Below are 22,106 nucleotides of genomic sequence, written 5' to 3'. Positions count from 1 at the left end.
CGTTTCACTTTGGGCACATTGGGGAATCAAGCAAAGTAGCAATTATTTTTTGTGGCTTATAGCCAGATTTTGTGAGTAGACATGCTCCATTAATCAGTTAGAGTCTGGCAAGACCCTACCTGCTTCAGAATGTATTATGATTCTGAATGCAGAAGAGGGGAAAAAAACTCATGGTCATGGTCAGAGGACTGTGTTTGCCAGATTAAAGTGAAGTCTAATGATGAAGCAAGTCCACCCCCACCAGCCCCCCATGTCGTTTTTGTGACAGGAAGTATTTTTTTAGATTTATTTTATTTGTGTACATATCATCGCTGTCAACCACCAGTGTTTAAGGCTCTGGGTTACTGAACAAAAGGTCAAAGATTCAAGCCTCAGTATTACCAAGCTGCATTTTTTGGGCCTTTGAGTTAAACTAATATGTGAAGAAGAAATTTAACTGTGCTGTAAAGTAAGTGGCAGAAGTTTGAAGAAGCATACATGGTTCCTTGACATATGATCCAAGACATATGGCCCTTCAGGTACCAGAACCCAAATTTATGCCCCAAGGTACACTGTTCCCAAGAAACTGGCCCACAGACAAATTCTTCTAAAGCACCAACCTCAAAAAATAAATGAGCCTAAGATACTAGCCACAGGTACTAGCAAGATACGAGGTGGTATCAAAAGTTATTGAGACTAGTTTTGTAACATGCTTACAGATGGCAGCACAAGGCTGCACGCACAGTCACAGGGAGCACAGACCTTTATAAGTGTGTCAGAGATCGTCCTGTGTACATCGGGAGCTGTGCAACAGGTGCTATTCTGACCATGTGCTCTACCTCATCTGATATTCTATTCATTTGCGCACCCTAACCTCTCCTTACAACATGATCTTACACACCTCACTCACCAGATTGGCTCCTGCAGACTTCGGACTTTTTCCGAAGATAAAGTTCCAGTTTAAAGGTCACCATTTTGAAACATTGTGGAGATCCAGCTTGAATCACAGAATGTGTATGACATGCTCCAAAAAGTAGACCTCCAGGACATATCCCAAAAGTGGCAGAAACGCTGGCAACGCTGTATTGCTGTTCAAGGGGTCTATCTTCAGGACACACTGACACCTGATCTCAAAACACATGCTTCACATGTCCCCTAAACACATCCTCTCAAGATACTATCCCCCGAAGACAAATGCTCCAAAGATACTATCACCTAATACACATGTTTTCAAGAAACCAACCACCAAGTGACATGCAAAAAATATACTAGACTATAAAACAAAGGACAAATTTAAAATAATCATGCCTAATTCACAATGGTTTTAATGCCATTTCCCAAGCTCTGTTATCTGAAAAGACACATTTTAAGAACATCTAACCCAAAGACAAATGCATTGAAAGTATCAGCATCCAAAAAAAACATGCTATTAAAAACCACTACCCCAAGACAGAGCATTTAGAGCTCACTCCCTCGTTTTCAGTGTTGCCCAAACTAATTATTTCGTTATTGTATTTGACAAAGGACCACAATTGCATAACCCAAATCTTATCATAATAGTTTATTTGATATATTTGCTAATTTTACATTTACAACATTTGGCAGACGCCCTTAACAAACGCAACATACAGTTATCTCAGTTATACAGCAATTATGGGTTAAGGCCCTTGCACAAAGCCCATCTTGGGATTTGAACCCATGACCTTTTGAATAGAAGTCCAACATTTTATTCATTAAATTTACATTTACCTATTTTGGCTAAATCCTTTGTCTAAAACAACTCACAATTAAAAGAAGAGTCGAGGGTTAAAATCGCAGTTGTGGCAGCTTAGTAGTGCTGGGATCAAAAAATACAACCATCACCATATTACCTCTGAGCCACCACTTACCATAATCTAAATTTCACATGTTTTGGCCAGGGTCTTTTGACATATTTATTTGAGATTCTTCAGCATAATTCTCTCCCCTGAGGATTTTTCTGATGCCATGCTTGCGTTGTGAGCCCTTCATTAACTTACCTTCACACACCATGTTTTAAGAACTGTACCCTCTCCTGGATCCATCTCAGATCTCTTTTATCACTAAGCAGCTTGCCACAGCTCAGTAATAAAGACAATCCCAAGGCTATCAGTATCCAGGATGTGTGTGTGTGTGTGTGTGTGTGTGTGTGTGTGTGTGTGTGTGTGTGTGTGTGTGTGTGTGTGTGTGTGTGTGTGTGTGTGTGTGTGTGTGTGTGTTGCTTTCCCTCATATATTAATCTCCAGATTCTCAGGAGGTTTTTGTGTTTTTACTGGATAAGGAGGATTAGTGACATACTGCTTGTAATTTAAAAACATTTATCATGAAATATAGACATATATTTTTTGCATAGGCTTGATGAGTTTCTCTCTCATACAGGAAAGGTGAGGAAGGTGAGTCGATGCTTTAAGAAAAAAAATATATAATAAAAACACCAATTATTATTGTGTAACATTATGTAAAATGTAATGAGCTGTATGTATGTAATAATAGGTATGTGATATGTATGTAATAATACATATTATTTAAAATGTAATAAGCTGCATATATATAATAAGAGGTATGTGATATGTATGTAATAATACATGTTGTGTAAAATATAATGAGCTGTATGTATGTAATAATAGGTATGTGATATGTATGTAATAATACATGTAATGTAAAATGTAATGAGCTGTATGTATGTAATAATAGGTATGTGATATGTATGTAATAATACATGTAATGTAAAATGTAATGAGCTGTATGTATGTAATAATAGGTATGTGATATGTATGTAATAATACATGTAATGTAAAATGTAATGAGCTGTATGTATGTAATAATAGGTATGTGATATGTATGTAATAATACATGTAATGTAAAATGTAATGAGCTGTATGTATGTAATAATAGGTATGTGATATGTATGTAATAATACATGTAATGTAAAATGTAATGAGCTGTATGTATGTAATAATAGGTATGTGATATGTATGTAATAATACATGTAATGTAAAATGTAATGAGCTGTATGTATGTAATAATAGGTATGTGATATGTATGTAATAATACATGTAATGTATATGTAAATGTACCTATTTCTTAACTCCCTTTTTTCATGTAGAGAATACCTGACTTTTTAGTGTGTGAACCTTCATTACATTTTCCAAAGATGATCAAAACAAGGCATAAGCAGTTGCCTGAGAGTGATAAAGTTACAGAAAAATGTAAAATGATCTTAAAGACTATTGATTGTAAAAGACCTATTACAACAACTAAGCAGATAGCCTTAAGGCCTTGTTCTAACACATCTCAACTGTAATTTCGAACAGCTTGAGGCTTAAACATCAAATTGCCTCAATTAGCTTATTGCGATTGTATTTCAGTCATGCCTTAACCTAAGGCAAAGATTTTTTTTAAAAAAGAGTGAATCATCACAGTTTCAGGAAATAATTCAGGTCGTCCCTGTGGCATTCGTGCCAGCTAATGCAGTGAGTCAAAGAATCTTAGACAATAGACCCTTCACTTTCTGAGCACAGCTGCTTCTCAGTCAGAGCATTATACGACACCTCGGAAAAGCAGATGGCCAGATTTACACTTTTACAATGTCTGCATTACAAGCTTTTATATTGAGACTAATGTTAGGGAGAAATTGTGATCGTACATGTGAATTCAATGCAATTGACAATCATGCACAGGCTTGACACAAAACTGAACTAAAACTCACGCACACACATTCAACTGTGTGACTGATCTGTACAACCCAGACTCAAACACTCAACCATACTCACTTCACACATCCATGCCAAATTATATCACTTCATTACTACTAACTGTTTACATGCTGTTTTTGCACATCTTTTTTGCTGCTTTTGCTTTTTTGCACAAACCACTTTGTTTAATTACAAGTACACTTCTGTACTTTTACACACTGCACTGTGTAATATACAGCAAGTTTACCGGCGGCGCTATTTCGTTTTTGTGTATTTGTCGTACACTGTCTTGTGTTGTCTTTGCACTGTTTGCACGAGGTTGCACACGATGCACTTTATGTGGCGAGGACACTTACTAGTCCTTAGTTGAGTTTTCTGTTATGTAGCTTTATGTTGTAGCACCAGGGTTCTGGATGAACGTCGTTTCATTTCGCTGTGTACTGCGTCAGCTATAAATGGTTGAATTGACAAAAAAAGCTTCTTGACTTGACTCTCTAACCAAGCAAAAGTCCACTTTTGCTTTATGTTTTAAATGTATGTTCTTAGTGTTATCTCCTATCTACTGTGTATATTATTTTCATAAATGTCCTATTTTTGCTTGCTTTGTGTCAGGCAGGCAGGTACAGGATGCAAATGCAGGTATACTGTACCAGAGATGTGATCCAAAAACAAGGTCAGGGTGCAGGCAACAACAAACTAGGCAACACTATGGGCAAAACCACAAAACCAGAACAGCAATCAAAACCAGAAAGACAGCATATTGATATACATGGCTTGGGATCTACCATTACTGGACCACAAAGTACTAAGAGACTCGTTGCCACAAGTGCTTTTAAACAGTTTAATCCAGACACAATCGATCGATAGATATTTTATTTATCCCAATTGTAAATTTAAACTGTGTGGAGAGACCTGGGCAAAGATATGATTTCAGCAAAAACAAAAACACATAAGGCAGCAAAAACAAAAACTAAACAAAACAGAAATGTTTACGGTAGTGCTGCTATACTGTAAGTGAATGAATTCCGAGAATTAGAGAGAAAAACTCCTTTAGATGTTATGAGGAAGAAACCTTGAGAGGAACCAGACTCAAAAGGGAAACCCATCCTCATTTGGGTGATAAAGATTGTGATTATAAATCTTTAAACAATACAAAACACTGGAGAGTGAGAACTAACATTAGCACTGGAATGTGAGAATATAAGTTATGTCCTTTCTACAGTCTTATATGCATATTTGTTTGGCCAGACCCCCTTATCTAGAGCAACTTACAATGATCCCAATATACAATTGAGCACTTAGAGAGTTACAATTTTTGTTTAAGGACCTAGCAGGCCATAATAGTGGTCCAGGGATTAGAAATCACAACCTTTTCAATGTGGAAGCTTCCACATTACCCTTTTCATTAATTAATCTGATTTATAATATACCTGTAATGTGCAGGCAATCACTATGCTAACTATTGTTTTGACATTTACTGTATTTGAAAGACGTTTGAAAGACGCATATCAAGCGCTTGAGTTTTAAGGACCTTACTCAAGAGCCCAGTCAAAGTCTTGACTTCAGACCTGAGTATACCCAAAATTCCAGGTTTCTCACATGTGATCCATTTTTGTATGAAATTGTGGATAAATAGCCAACGAATGCAATCATGCCAATGTAATGACATGCCATGTTGGGATTTATGTTGCTGAATTCAGATCACTTTTCCTTGTGTATGTGCAAATCACTGCTGATTTAATGCACACATCCATCTAAAAAGGAGTGCAAGTGCTAAAACGGCACAATGCATTTACCTTTTATTCATTGTTCCTCCTTGTTCATGAAACCAAAGACGCTGTTAGCAGACCTTGTAAAAAAAAATCTGGTACTGATAGCTCTGAAAGTTTTTTCTTATGAGAGTACATGGCTTGGACAATTTGTCTTTTATTCACAAATAGCATTTGTTATTGCACAATTACTTTCTCCAGTCTAATCTTCTTACCTTATTGACTCACATTCATGTTTGTAAACGACCCATATAGTAGCACAAGCGTGCACGGAACACCGCCGTGAAATGGCACATGTTCGCAAAGAATGATCTTAGTGGTGACACGCCTCTGAGAATCTTGGTAAGTCGGATAAAATAATAATGGCGTATATACTAAATTATATATTAAAACCCATGCGGCTCCTAAGCTGTTATTATCGCCTGCTGATATGGATTGAATGCTGCCTTCAAACCTTTTGGGAAAGATTGAAACATGATGGTGCTAGCTCGAAGACAAATCCTAGATATGACCATATAAAAGCAGACAGAGACATATCTAAGAATGAAACTTTCCATCACCTTTGGAGTGAAAAGGCTGTAAATCTCTGAACTCTGCAGATTAGCATCAGCTTGTCCAAACAAAGTATCTCCCAGAGGTTGCTGTTGAAAGACAAACATTTTTTGGCAAGCTTACAATGTAAATATTTCATTTTAAGAGCATGAATTATAGCATTAGGGTGCAGTGCTGACAGGTACATTAGCAGGACTGGAGAGTAATTGGGTACAGGACTCCACCAGTGTATTTTAGGACCCATCTGGATTATTTGTGTTCGACTTTATTACTCAGTTTTCAATACTTTTAGGCTAGTATTATACTACTTTTGGCTCTGTTGCTTTTATTACAAATACCTTCGGGCATAAATTACGTTTGTATATAATTTGAGCCACCTGTAGAAGGAAATGCATGGTGTACAGCCAGCTCCACAATTTAATGCATCCTTTGGGAGGATGAGCATAAAATACTGTATAAGAAACCTTGGAAAAACTGTGTAATATCTATTAGGAAATATTATTAACACCCTTTAAGAGCATTATATGCAAACTGTCATTCTTGAATTGTTTTTTTTTTTAATTAGGAAAATGTCAGCTTGAATGATTATGTGTTGCTTGGAGGCATGTAACACTTGTTACAGTATGTACACAGGAAAAATCCGCTCATCCATCCATCGTCCATGGTCATGAGAAAGAACAATGGCCATTTATCAAATGGTCATTGCAGTGTATGATGCAAGTAATGATTATAAAACAGATATAGTATACAGTTGATAAAAAAGTCTACACACCCTCATGAACTTGCAAGTTTTTAAAATGTAAAGACAGAAATAACAACATCAATTTTAGACCTGTTACATCTTTAATGTAATCTTTCGAAAAACCAAAATCTAAAGACAAAAACAAAAATTTAATGGGAACATTTAAAACACCCTAAAAAACCCTGATTGCATAAGTCTGTAAACCCCCTCCAAATAATTTGTGGAAGCACATTTTGCATTTATTATGGCATACATTTTTTGTGAATAAGTTTGTATTAAATTCACACATCTAGACTTTTTTCACACTTTTCTTTGCAAAAAAAGCTCAAGTTACTTCAGCTTGTGAGAAAATCTTCTGTGAACAGCTCTTTTTAAGTCATCCTATAGGGTTTGTTTCTAGATTTGGCAGGTAGGATGACACTAAAAAGTATAAATCTTCAAACCAAATCAATTCAAGTGTGAGTTAACAATATGCAAGCTTCCATCACAACCTTCAACGACTCAGTTTGAACAATTTTTGACAGACAGTTGTGTTTGGGAAAGCAGCACATCGCCAGTAAGGTGTTAAACAGAAGATGTGTTGCCAGTTTAAATCAAAATCGCACCTCACCTAACTCTTAAAAACCACAAAAAAAATGAATGAATTTGTGCTGATTATTTGCAATAAAACAAGATCCAGGTTCCCATGGACTGTTTTTAAACTACCCCAATCTGGCAACCCTGTCATTAACTGTCCTGTAAGAAGCTCCACCAGTAAATATGGAACAGTGGGGATTCCTGCCCCAAGTAAGCCTCTGTTACACATGTTGCAGTTAAAATTTTGACCAATAGGTGCTCAAATACCCCACAATCACACAATGTTTGGAAAGTTACCCTGCAAATAGTCTACTCTGCCAGCTTCAGTGCTTTGCAACATTGTATTGTTCAAGAAAACACTTCATTAAAATAAAACTTTAAAGGTTCCCTGGTGGTCTAGTGGTTAGGATGCGGCGCTCCCAACGCTGCGGCCCTGGTTCGATCCCCAGTCAGGTAACCAACCCCAGCCATTAGGGTTGCCTTACACAAGCCTTAGTGCCGGTCCCAAGCCCGGATAAATGGGGAGGGTTGCATTAGGAAGGGCATCCAGCTTAAAAACATGTGCCAAATCAAACATGCGGATGATCCGCTGTGGCGACCCCTAATGGGAGAAGCCGAAAGAAAGTTTATCGGGAGACCTAACCACCGCTGACCAACTCCTAAAGATACGCCAGGGGGCCGACAGCACGACGGAGTACAGTCTTCGTTTCCGCACTCTCGCGGCCACTAGCGGTTGGAATGAGATTGCACTCCAGGGAGCTTACTGGCAAGGTTTGAACCTAGATATATCCGTTTAGCCATGGCCATCCACGATGACGCGTTAGGAATGGAGGCGTTCATACAGCGTTTAATACGCATCTCCCAACACCTCACCGCCTGTCGAGCTCTGGCGCTGGCCTCCACCCTTGCTTTTGCCTCTCCTTCTGCTTCGGATCCTGAACCCATTCAGGTAGGCTCCCAGAGACTGTCCAAGAATTAGAGAGAGCGATGCCTGGTGGCTGGGGCCTGTCTGTATTTTGGTGATCGGGGCCATCTCATTGCTCAATGTGCTGTCTGAACTCTACGTCCTGAGGTGAGCAACAGTGAGTTCCCCACAGATATCTCGCATTTGTCTAAGCATTTGGTGACCCTAATAACCCATGCTCTCTCCATTCCTGTCTCCGCCCTAGCCGACTTCGGCTCTGCAGAGATCTTCATCTCCCAGGCATGCCTAGATTGACTCCATTTACGCCAGGAGAAAAGGCCCCAAGAACTGGGCGTCCAGACCATCCAGGGATGCCCTCTAGGGCGGGGCTGAGAAGAATACTGCGCACGACGATCACCCTTCAAGTCGGGTTGTTCCACCAGGACGGTGAGCGTTATACTGGGGCGACCATGGCTCACTAAACACTCTTTTAGATGCTTCTGGGATCCTTGTGGCGTCTTCCTGGTGCCGGGAACACTGTCTGCACCACCTCCCATCTTCACTCTCTCCCCTAAACCATCCCAGGTAAAAATCCCAGGTAAATACCGAGCCTATGCTGATGTGTTCAGCGAGCAGGCCGTGACACGCCTACCAACTTACCAGCCTTGGGATTGTGCAATTGATTTGGTACCTGGAGCCAGACTACCCAAAGGTCGGATTTATCCCCTGTCAGCTCCTGAACACACGATAATCGAGGAATACATACAACAGGCCCTCCGGCAGGGTTTCAACGCCCCGTCCTTTTCTCCCACAGCCTCCAGTTTATTCTTTGTGGAGAAGAAGGATGGGGACTCCGACCGTGCATAGACTAATAGCCTTATAAAACTCCAAAAGACGTGGATCTTCACTAAGCTGGACTTACTGAGTGCTTACAATCTCGTGCGCATTCGACGGTGGGATGAATGGAAAACCTCTTTAATCACGCTGATCACTACAAGTACCGGGTCATGCCGTACTGCCTTTCCATCTCAAAACGCCCGTTTGTTGTGGAGGTGGACGCATCTTCCACCAGCATACAGGCTGCACTCTCCCAGAAGTCCAGGAATCCTGCTTGGTTCCACCCCACAAAAACAACTAAGAAGTCCTCAGTCGAACAGAACAATGACATCGGGAACCGAGAACTCCTCACCATCAAGCTGGCACTCGAAGAGTGGAGGCACTGGCTCGAGGGAGAGATGCACCCTTTTACGGTGATCACCAACCATAAGAACATTCAGTACCTCCGTGAGGCAAAGAGGTTCAACCCCCGGCAGGCACGGTGGGCCCTGTTCTTCACCCGGTTCCACTTCACCATCACCTACAGGCCGGGTTCGAAGAACGGTAAGGCAGAGGCCCTCTCCCGCTCCATAGCCTAGATGAGCCCACCAATCTGGAACCAATCATTCCTCCCAAGCTGTTCATGTGCCCCATTGTTTGGAACCTAGAGGAGGAGATCCGCTCAGGCACACATCAGGAACCCATTCCCCCAGGGTGCCCTGAGGGTCGAACATTTGTCCCCAAGGCCTTATTGAAGGCTGTACACGAAGCTCCCGGCTCAGGCCACCTGGGTCGAGGAAGCATCTGGAGAGCGTTCTTCAGGCTCCTGGGAGTGTCTGTCAACCTGTCTTCTGGGTACCATCTGCAATCAAATGGGCAGACGGTACAAAAAATCCAGGAGTTAGGGCGATACCTGAGATCTTATTGCCACCAGGACCAGACCAAGTGGAGACGATTCCTGGTGGTTCTTCGGGTGTGGCTTTCCAAGAGGGATTTTAAGCTACGTCTTTCCTGCAGAAAGCTGAGCCCCCGGTTCATAGGGTGACCTATAAACTGGATCTTCCCTCTGTATAATCACCCACTCTCCCCAGAGTCGTCGTCCGTTCTACTAGTTTACTAAGGAGAACATTACTTTTCTTACCTTTCTCGGGAGATCCGAAGATTCTATGGACTTCACCTTTTCAAAAGGGTTTCTTACAGATTATATGAACTTTCACAGTACGGCTGGAATCTGTGCATCAGTGTACGGTTATTCTGGATTCCTTTAATAAAATCTCAGCTTTTTGTTACATCGGTTTTCAGCCTCGTCTCTCCAAACCCTAACAACCCCTGTGCATTGCATGTTCTGCATACCCCATTTTTGTGCCTCTTTCTATATTTGATTGAGACTGATTACAGAATTTTTTTTTTAGGACTGTAGTGAAAAACATAACTTTTCACTTTTGGGTGTTTTAGGTGGGAGCTCAGTGTTTAAGGCATTGGACTTTGAATAGGAAGGTTACAAGTTAAAATCCCACCACCACCAAGCTGCCAATGCTGGGCCCTTGAGCAAGGCCCTTAACCCTCCCCTGCTCAGTTGTAATTCGCTATTCGAGTTCTTCATCCTCTGGTTCCTTGCCGATCTTCTCAAGCGACCAATTACTCAATGGTGGACAGTAACGAAGTAAACGTCATTCTTTACTTTACTCAAGTAGATTTTCCGTGTATATGTATTTTACCAAAGTATATAATTTGGGGAGTATTTCCATTTTATTTATGAGTAGATAAAAACGTAAATGGTCAATCACGCAGCAAGCCACCGAACATGTTATAGCATGTGCTCTGTTCTAAACTTGTCTTGATTTCTGCTTTGTGGTATCTACTTATGACCAACATACATTTCAACAGCAACCAGAACATTTTGAGAGGAATAAAAGATGGAAGAATCTCCTGACTTTAACTTGCCACAGCACCCGTGGTTTATTTATGATCATTTTAATAGATACCAACCAGTGTTTTGAGTCTTTTCACATAAACTGAGTTGTTGTGCCAAAAAAAGAGTCTTGTGCCAAAAATTAAAATAGGAACATTATAACCATAATAAAATCAAAGGACTTTGGATAGTTAAATGCATTTGAAGGCAAATTACTTTGTACTTTTACTCAAGTGACAGTTTGAAGGGGGCAATTTTACTTTTAATGGGGTCATATTTTAACTCGTGCATCTCTAATTTAACTCAAATACATCTTCCACTATTCACATACTAAACTTTTTGCTGTGAGTAGGGGTGCCAATAGTTTTGCAAATAGCCTTTTGCTAACCAATTGGTAATTATTTACATTTTAAATATAAGCTACTGTAATTTCTATATTTTAAAACGTTATTCGACCTGTATAATTATGCACTTATATTATGCAGACTATTTCTTTACATGGGAAGAAAAATCCAACTCAAAAAGTTCCGAGAAAAGATAAGATAAAGATGGTGGGAGGGGGGGGGAGGAAAAGATAGACACTCTCAGGAGCCGGAAGTGTGAGTGTGTGTGTGTGTGTGAGTGTATGTGAGAGTGTGTGTGTGTGTGTGTGTGTGTGTGTGTGCGCGCGCGCGTGCGTGCGTGGGCCCGAGCGTTGACCACTGCAGGAAGTGCGCGCGCTTTAAGGCAGCCTTTCCCCCAGCGCGCACGTTATTATGATCAGAGTTGCTCTGCTGGAAATATGTCTTCACTTCACTTCTCCTGTCTCTTTGTGCTTTTTGCAGGACTGGGATTTGCCCACACGGGTTTTATCCAAGGTAAGGAAGACTTGCATTGGGTTTGGGTTTAATAGTGTGTTTTTTTGTGCTTAAAATGCATATATACTTTTATATACAGCTTTATATCTGTGTGTGTGTGTCTGCTCAGACTTTAATACAATCATTTATAATGCAATAATTATTAAGTGCTACTTTTTCATGAAAACTCAAAACTAACAAAGTTTCAAGTACTCTAAAAAACACTTTTTATTCTTTGTGGTCAAATCAACTTTTAATCAATTAGATCCTGATATAATTAATTTCTATTCAGCTCATGAAAGTTTTAAAATAGACTCTAAAACTCTAGATTTTCTAGTAAAAGATGTGTGTTTGTTGTATTTTTATTATGTTTTTTTTTGATGAGGCATTGTGTTTGTTACTACAGGGCATGTTGTGGATACTTGTACAGATCTCCTGGGTACATAAGGCACTAAGAGGTCTTAACAATACCCATAATATGCCTTACCTGTTGTACAATCTTTATAAAGTACTGTATAAAATATCTAGAAGATCTTACAATACATATATCATGCCTTAAATATAATATACACCTCTATATCTATAACGAAAGTAACTTTTGTACCAGAACTACTGTACTGTACTTTATTTTATTTCAAAATCACTATAAGATTTAGATGTTTTTTTAATATATTTGGTCAGAATCTAAGCTTTTGGTACTTATAACACACTTTACTGTTCTAAGGGCTGTTATGTTCTAATGGTTGTAATGTAATTTATTTAGTTTAATAATTGTGAATTCAGGTTGGATTTCAGAATCAGTCTGTTTTAGTTAAGTGCAAAACAGAACTGGTTGTCAACTGGATTAAGGTGAGGGGTTTTATTGATATGATCCAAAGTACGGAATGTTTCAAAGATAGATTTGAGTGGTAGTTGTGCAATTCATGGTGTAAGAGTACAACAAACTATTCTTGCTCAATAATTACTCTCCTTCTTATGCCTGAACACAATAAATATTGTTGTTATTTATAAATATATATATATATATATATATATATATATATATATATATATATATATATATATATATATATATATATATATATATATATATATATATATATATAGGGTTAGGGTTATATATAATTATATATATATATAATTCCTTACTTATCTCATATCTGTCTTTAAAAAGTCCTATGATCCAGATGATCCAGAAAGCAAGATTAATAACAGATGATGGTAATGTGTAAAAAACATGTCAGCAGGCCTTCAAAACAATATGATTTGTAAACAAAAAATAATTGGCACTACTTAGACGATTTTTTGAAGGAAATGTTTTTTGGCTGCTGTATAGTCTGTGTTTTTTGTGTATATTTGTATAACTTTTATTTATGTGTAATTTTTCAGTAAGGGAAAGTGTTACCTAGTGTTACACCCGATTTTCTGTATTAAGTGACACACACACTTGTATAACTTGTAATAATAATCAGGTAATTATCCTTTAAACATTTGTCCTGTCACCATTTCTTGGGAATTTTAATCCCAAGAAGATTCCAGAAACTTCACCCCACATCCAAGGAAATAATATACAGCATTTTGGTAGACTGTACTTTTTCTTTGCCCTTGTATTTTGTAGTGTGTTGGAGAGAAATCTCTCTCCAGTTAAATAAATATATCACTTAAAAATAGTCCTTCAAAGTGTTCATTATCTGGACCAACCCTTTGCTGCTGTTTTGCAATATGTGCATTTTGTCATGGTTTTAGTCTTACTTTCCATTTTATTCCCCTTGATGACATAAACTGTCTATAAAGTGGGTGTAAGAATGTTTATTTAACCACAGTAACCACTTGAGACATAGGGCTTAGATTTGACTAGGAGTGTCCAAGTGTTGGTTTGGGGAAAGTCTCACTCTGGGACTTGACTTCCTGCTTCAACTGCAGTAGGAAGAGTGTCTTTTGTAATATATTCACATTGTCAGATTTAGATTTCTGTTTAGGCTTCATTATTGATCTGAAAGTGAATCACAGGCACTGATCAAAGAAAGCACCATACAAATTCAGTCATGCTTGTTTGCAATTAGTTACTTAGTATTTGCTGGCATCTGTTACAATAAAACCTTTGACTGAAAATAAAATGAGAAGGATGTGCCAGGTTTTAAATCATTTGTGTGAAAAAAAAGATATGGAAATATATAAAACCCGAGTCATTCTCCTGAAATATAACTAGAAGTAATTACATGTTGGCTAATTAGCATGGTACAATAAGATGCTTATTATTTCAAGCAATATATAGTCAAGTTTCATCGACTTGAACCCGATTCCCGGGCCGCTCCAATTGATGAGAAATATTAACCACAAGTCTAACCACAAGACATTAACTATACAACTCTAAGAAATTATAAGTAATTATCAGTCAGTTTATTATAGTTTTTTTTAAATATCAACCCTTTTTAATAGAGAAACCTTCTGTTAATTCAGTTAAGTTTTTGCATATATCATAATACTAATAATAATATTTGCATTATGCAATTTACACTTGAGACAGAAAATGATTGAACAATTAAGGGTCTTTTTCAATGATCCAGAGGAGACAGCATGAAATTTTCACGATTTCAATTCACAACCTGCTGATCAATAACTCTAAGTTTTGCCCATTTAACTACCCTTTAAAACTACCAAACAACTAAAAATCTCTTAAAACTAAAACTTTATAAGCATTAACATTATAAACATTTACTATACATGGTGCCCTGTTATGAACTGTCAATTTTTACTCGTAATCTGAGTAATTTGACTCCTAAAAGTCAGAAAAATATCTGTTCATATTAAGCACCGCTTGAGCATTTTTCCGAATAAAACACGCTGAGTGACACAACGACTGCTGTAGCGAACTAAAACATTCACAATAGATTAGTGGTGCTTCCATTGCTGCCTCTGTCAAACATAGAGAGTCTAGCCAATCACTGGTGAGCTCATGTAGGAGGAAAGGGGTGGATAGTGCTTTTCTTTAAGTGTGTTTTTATGTTTTAATGTGACACCACAGCAGCAGAAAACTTGCCATTGGTTAGTTTTACGTCTCTGATTGTCATATGTCAATATGCAGGACTTTTAGAAGTGACCTCAGAATAGTTAATTACCATAACCATCTGCAACTACAACTTAATGCTTGAAAAAACACTGATAAACTATTTACTTCTTGATTCTTAGAAACATTCTGGATTATCTTTATATATCCTGCAGATATTTGTATATATAAATGTTTCTTTTAGCATTCATCATTCATATTGTTTGCTTAACAGCTTATGCACCTATTTACTGCTAATGAAATATTCATTTCAATTTAATGTTAAATGTATAGGGTATTTTAAAATTGGACATTGTGCCTAAACATTTCAGGGTGGTGGTGAAAGTGGCGAAGAAAAACTCCCTGAAATGGTATTAGGAAGAAACCATGAGAGGAACCAGACCTAAAAGGGAACTCATCATCATCTGGGGGCACCGAATGCCCATTCATTAAAGTTCCATCATTGTTGTGGTTATCAACTGTTCACTGATAGCTGTATCTCACATTAAATTTCACAGTGCATAAACATTTTAATATTTGAATTAATAACAACATACCAACCTATAACACTCAATGGGAGTTGTAGAATTGGCATACTTTGCTCTATCATAAAGATTCTCTTTACCATTTCAAATCCAGAATGCACTAAATGTGCTGTGCTGGTGGAATAGATGTTTCATATATTAATTGTAGCATTATTGTGCTTCTCAGCACTTTCTATTTATATGCTGCAGGGGAGATTTGGTTTTACAGTCATAGTTTGTGTTAAATACGCCGCCATTAGCTGCGGCTCACTCGTGTGAATCATTCAAGGAAAGCGTGTAAGGGCTGATAGCGCAATGGCTTTCCTGAGTTTTGACACTTTTCCAGACAATGGGCCTTTCAACAGCTTGCTGGTGCTAGAAACGCTCAGTGTACATTCATGTCTTAGAAATGACTTGCTACACTAAATGGAAATGTGCTAGACCTGGTCTAAGAGAAACAATCCCAATTACCAAGTGCATTTCAGTGTATTATTATTTATTATATATTTATTATATCAACGATGTTATTAGTTTTTGCATGTTACACATTGTATATATTACATGCATTGGTTTTTATTGGTATAAAAAACGCTATTGCAAGCTAGTTTTAATGTTCATTCAGAGAAATCTGCTGACCAAACTACTGCATCCTAAACCATACAGTGTACTACACATTATGCCTGTATAGTAGTGTATTTGCAGTAGTATTTAATATGATACCATATAGTGTTCATAACTGTGAGGATATAATAATTTAGAGATTCCCTGATTTCCTAAGTATTTCAGAAAATTACAAGATTTAATGGGTGAAAGTGTAAAACCATTCGGGTTCGTCTCTGATGCTGGTCTACTTACTCTAGCTGTCTAGTTAACTACTGTGTAGAGAACAAATCTATAACCTGTGGTTGCTTCTGTGTGGTTTTTATTTGTTGGTTTTGGCTTTAGCCAAAAGAAAACCTAGCAGGAGAAGTATGTGGATTTAACCAGATGCCTGGAAACACACACACACACACACACACACACACACACACACACACACACACACACACACACACACACACACACACACACACACACACTCTCTTGAGTTTTTCCAACCAAATTAGAGAGCAAATAAATACCAGCAAGAAAAAACTATTATTTTTTAAGGACCCAGCATACTTGCGTAATGTAGACGGAGACAATGCCCACAAGGGCTGTAAAGTTAAAATTACCTGTGTAAAATTACAAGTTAGGGTATTTTTTTGGTTCTGTATTGCCATTTTGTTGCTCTAGCTTCTCTAATCACAGGCTGTGTTGTGTAGCATGTTCGTTCTGGGATTTTGCCCAGATGCTATGCGCATGACGTGACCACTGAGGCCTCCGTCAGTTTCTTCTGTGATTGCATCGTATTGTTCTTGCCAGCTAGCCCATACTCACCTTGAAACATGCTGAGACCTTTCGAGTGTAACAGCAAAGGCTCTTTCATTCTGTCAAACACACTTTTTTTTTCCTTTTCTGTTTGATTCTTACATGTGCAAGTTCCATTCTTTCCAAAGCAGCTTCCAATAAATACGGATATGGATTTAGATTCCATATTTATTTTAGAATCTTGAGGAGCGAGCCAAAGGCGATGGTAGCAGGGAAAAGTTTCCCGACACGACATCGGGATTAACCCTTGAGAACAGATTTAAAAGGAAACTGATTTAAAAGTCAAGCAGTGTAAAGTTTGTTGCAAAAATCTTGGTTCATTCATTGTTTCTCTAAGTTTTGTTAAACTGCAACACAATTAAACTATGTCATGTCATTTTATGTGGTAAAGTGGTTAAGGCTGTGGGGTTAATTTAGTGGTTAAGGCTCTGGGTTGCTTATCGAGATGTCAGGGGTTCAAGCTTTAGTATCACCAAGCTGGCACTCTTTGGGCCCTTGAGCAAGGCTCTTAACCCTCTATACTCCAGGGGGCGCTGTACCACGGCTGACCCAGCGCTCTGAACACAGCTTCGCAAGATTACTGAGATATGCGAAGAAAGCATTACACTGTGATGTATATGTGACAAGTATAAAGCTCTGTTACCTTTAACAATATTTTGTAAATACTGGCATGTCGTATTACTCTGGTACACTTCCAACTACATTGTCTAGTGTTCTGTACTAGCAGTAAACTCTCCTAAGTAACAGAATGTTAGGACTTGAATGCTACGTGCCAACCTGTCCAATGCCAAATCTATTCTCTCATGCCAACACACAGTTTAACTTAGCTTGGCTCTTCCGTACTGTATCCGCTGTGCTACTATAGGAAGCCTGGAAGATGAGGATACAGCTTGACTGCACACTCGTTGTTGAACAGATGATAATTCTAATAGTCAATTCAAAACAAACGTCATGGAAATCAAAACAGCAAATAAATTCAATTTCACTTGTGACTTAAAATAATTTTTCAGTCAATTTAGCAACAGTTTTTTGTATTTTATTATTTTATTGTTTAGATAAATATAAATTGTAATTAATATTATTGTAATAATTATTAAACATTTTTAAACAAAATAAAATAGTTCAGTTAATCACCTATACTTGTGAAAGCCTAAAAAAATATAATAATACTGACTAATTGTACAACTCTAACACTTATAATATGATCTTACAAGCTGGAAGCTAATTACCTTGCTAGCACATATTTATTCGTAGCTAACCTATCATTTTCGAAACTTGTTCAAACATGTGTGTTGGAGTTTAGATGAATGCATGTGTGTTGGTGTGCATTGCTTTGTTGCACATGGTTAAATTTCAGGGTTTTGCAAGACCCATCATGCAGTATTTTGAAGAAGAGACTTGCACCGGTTACTTCATTTCGATCCAGGACTTGAGGAACTGAGTCAAGTTCAGGCAGGCACTGGCACTGTTTCTTTGTTTGCTTATGGGCTTGGCACGGACATTATTAAGATCGGATTTCAGCACTGCACTAATCGTAAATCCAAGCTTAGCCGTGTTTGTGACTCACTCAGCTACTGTTGTGTTCGAACAATTTCAGTTCTCAATGGCGTTAGAAGCCCATTAGAGAAAAGGTTATATCATTTACAATTGTCAACGTTTGTCATCGCATCCTTACGTTCAAGGGCGTGTTCTTTATTCCAGTCAAAACAGGTTCGATGGAAAATTAGGGGTTTGTTATCTTAATTAGCTGTAGCTTATTTCTTTATAGCTGTGCACCAAAGCATAAGAAACAAACTATGCCGAGTCGATCAGAAATGATCAGTTATTACATATAATATTATGCTGTATAACATTTTAACATTAACTACAGCAAATGTGCTTAACTTTAACAATGTATTCACAGCTTATTAAATAGCTTTTGATCCAGCACATCCTATTACAGTAGTTAGCATGTAATTTTTTTTTTATGTGGTGCTCTAACAGTTAGTCGTGAAGACAACTTAAGGAAGCCATGAAAAATGAAAGATAAAAAGCTTTTCTGGAAGCTTTCCCATAAAGAAAAGCTGCTAATTGGTGTGAATTTGATACCAAGTTGCTACACTGTCAGTTTAATTTTATTTGTATAGCACTCTTAACAATGGACACCAGTATTCCAGAGTAGATTACAAATATACATTTTAGCGTTATAAATTACTCCCTACAAGTTAATCCATAATAAGTGATCCAGTGGTAACAGTGGCAAGATAAAAACTCCCTGAGACGGTATGAGGTTTTCGTTGGGAGTGATGAGGATGGACAGCATTAGAAATAAGTTTATTAGAGGGACAGCGCATGTAGGACGTTTTGGAGACAAGGTGAGGGAGGCGAGATTGAGATGGTTTGGACATGTGCAGAGGAGGGACATGGGGTATATCAGTAGGAGAATGCCGAGGATGAAGCCGTCAGGAAGGGGGGAAAGAGGAAGACCAAGGAGGAGGTTTATGGATGTGATGAGGTAAGACATGCAGGTAGTTGGGTTGAAAGAGGCAGATGTAGAGGACAGGGGGGGTATGGAGACATATGATTCGCTGTGGCGACCCGTAAAGGGAGAAGCCGAAAGAAGAAGAAGAGGAGGACTTTTAACAATGGACACCAGTATTCCAGAGTAGATTACAAATTTACATTTCAGCCTCATAAATTAGTTCCTACAGATTTATTCATAATAAGCGATCCAATAGTAACAGTGGTAAGATAAAAACTCCCTGAGATGGTATGAGGAAGAAATCTTGAGAGAAACCAGACACTAGCGGGAACTGATCCTCATTAAGGTGTTGCTAAATGTCCATTAATTATCGTTCCGTCATTGTTAAGGTTATTATCTGTTCACTTGAGTGCAAAACTGTTTATGTCAAAACCTACTCCTAAGCCAGTGTATCAAATTGTTTATATTAAATACAATCCGAATCCATCAACATGGTTCTTGCATTTAACCTCCACAGCAGACTCGTGGATCATAAGCTGTTCATCCTCACCTGCACAGACAGACAGACAGACAGACAGACAGACAGACAGACAGACAGACAGACAGACAGACAGACAGACAGACAGACAGACAGACAGACAGACAGACAGACAGACAGACAGACAGACAGATAGATAGATAGATGTAAATTCAAATCTTAACACTGAGAAGCTGCCACTGCTGGGACCTTGAGCTAGGCCCTTAACCCTCAACTGCTTAGTTGTATAAATGAGATAACTCTTGAAAAAGTGTCTGGCAAAATGCTGAAAATGTCATTATCATTATCATCATCATCATCATCATCATCATCTTTTTTCTTAAAGGAACTTCTTCACAGGCAATTAAACAGACACAAAAGGGCAACACAAAACAGCTTGAACATGAGGCCTCTCTAAACCTTTCTTGTTCAACCTTAAAAAAATGTATGATGTAACTGACAAACCATATTGGATTTGAAGTATATTTTATTAGACCAAAAAAAACCAAAAAAAAACACCATCCAACATCTGTCCCTGTTATGATTAAATGCCAAACAATCATTTCACTGAGCTCCTTTTGTTCTCGCAAGGCATTCAGCTGCATCGACAAGCTATTCAAGCTGCTCAGTTTTTGCAGGCAAAACAATAATAAATCCATATTTATTGTGTAATTTAATGAAGAAAAGTGTCAGATCCATAACTCAGGATTAATTCATGAGAGAATGTCTCTGTTCATAACACTGCTTGAGCAAGCACATTATCTGCTCTGATGTTACCACATGAGCAGTAGTCAGGCTTGCATGGTCAATATTGGTCTCTGAGTCTTCACATGTCTTGTGAAATCTCACTAGACTGATTCAGTTTCTCACTGCCTGCTTGCTTACAGTAACTAGTGCTTTATTTTGGCCATCGAAGTTGTGGTTTGTCTTTGAGAGTTTAATGTATGTTTTATTTAGATGCAGGGCTGTATTTCACTTTATGTGAAGGAGGTGTCCTTAAGTCTCAATAAAGGAGGTGTGGTCTTTATTACAGGTCGACTGATAGTGGATTTTACTGATACTGATAGCTATGTTAGACTTGTACTTGCAGATAACCGATTAAACAGATTTTTTAAATGGATACTGGATTAAAATAATTTACATAACACTCCATGTAAAATAGTAGTGAACTTTATTACAAAAATTAATAAAAATAATTAATACATTATAAATAATAAATATAGTATAGCACTCTCCGTGCAGTGCATAGTCTCATGGCTAAAAACAAACAGCATGTGGCATCAGTGATTCGCCTTCAGACTGGAAACAGGAAAAACTATCGGTATAAATATCTGCTGATAGAAGATAGTTCCAGCAATCAACTATCGGTGTTGATTAACTGGCAAAACTGATTTATCGGTCGACCCCTAGTCTTTATGTATGTCAGTACTAGGAAACAAGGCATTGCCTACATGTATGTACTTGTCAACCATAATAAAAGACATGTTGCTTCATTCATACAACTGAGCAGCTATTGGGCTCAGGGTTTCGAAAAGGGCTGGGATTTGAACTCATAACCTTCAGAGCCAAAGTTCAATGCCTTAAGCACTAAGCTACCACCTCTCCCTACAAATAAGGTGTGGTCTTTATATGTGTAACTATCAAGTGACATGTGTGTGTAACCTTTGTACTTTAGTCAAAATGAAGGACAAATGACATCTCTAACATCCGTGCAATTGAAGGAGTCAATGTATGCCTGCTAGTAAATTTTTTGGAAGAGTTGTATCTGGAATTTTAAATAAAAGCGGATTGGTTTCTGTACCTGTCATTCAATGTGAAAAAGGTGTAGCCTTTGTACCTGTTCTTAGAAATGAAAAGGCATGGCTTCTGCACCCGTCAGTCTATGTGAAAGAGGTGTGCCCTTTGTGCCTGTAAGTCCCAGTGAAAATGCCTCTGTGCCTGTCAGGCTCATTTTAGAGGGTAGGGTCTGGTCTCTATGCCTGACAGTGTATGTGAGGAGGTGTGGCATGTGTACCTGTCAGTCACAGTAAATGAGGCCTGTATCTGTCAGTCTTCCTGAAAGAGGCATGGTGTTGTTTGTTATTTGTCAGTTGAACTGGTGGTTGTAGCTTAGTGGTTAAGGCATTTGACCTTGAATCCAAAGGCTGATGGTTCAAATCTCATATCTTAATAATCCCATAGCTGCTGGATTGTATGAATGTGAAGAATGTTGCTCTGGATAAGGGTTATGTGTAAATAAGGGTTAAATGTAAATCTTCTACACCTCTTGGTTGCAGTAACAGAGGCATGGCCTTTGTACATCAAGTGAAGGAAGCATGGACTCCAAATAATCTTGAGCTTCTTCAATTG

The 22,106-nt window shown here is 38.2% G+C and overlaps 1 protein-coding gene across 3 annotated transcripts in view; it reads left to right on the top strand.

Annotated features, from left to right (window-relative positions):
* The first annotated feature begins 11,642 nt into the window (after positions 1-11,642).
* The window catches only part of tfpia (tissue factor pathway inhibitor a), a 35,406-nt gene continuing 24,942 nt past the window's right edge, over positions 11,643-22,106 (top strand). Inside the window, exon 1 of one of the 3 annotated variants that reach the window (XM_083536320.1) lies at positions 11,643-11,820. In XM_083536320.1, coding sequence (XP_083392446.1) covers positions 11,745-11,820 — 76 coding nt within the window. In that variant the 5' untranslated portion in view covers positions 11,643-11,744. The remainder of the gene's footprint in view (positions 11,821-22,106) is intronic. The other 2 variants (XM_083536319.1, XM_083536318.1) reach the window with 2 other exon arrangements.

Source organism: Silurus aristotelis, assembly GCF_946808225.1.
Source record: "Silurus aristotelis genome assembly, chromosome: 3".
NCBI lineage: Eukaryota > Metazoa > Chordata > Actinopteri > Siluriformes > Siluridae > Silurus > Silurus aristotelis.
This window is presented reverse-complemented; position numbering and strand designations above follow the sequence as displayed.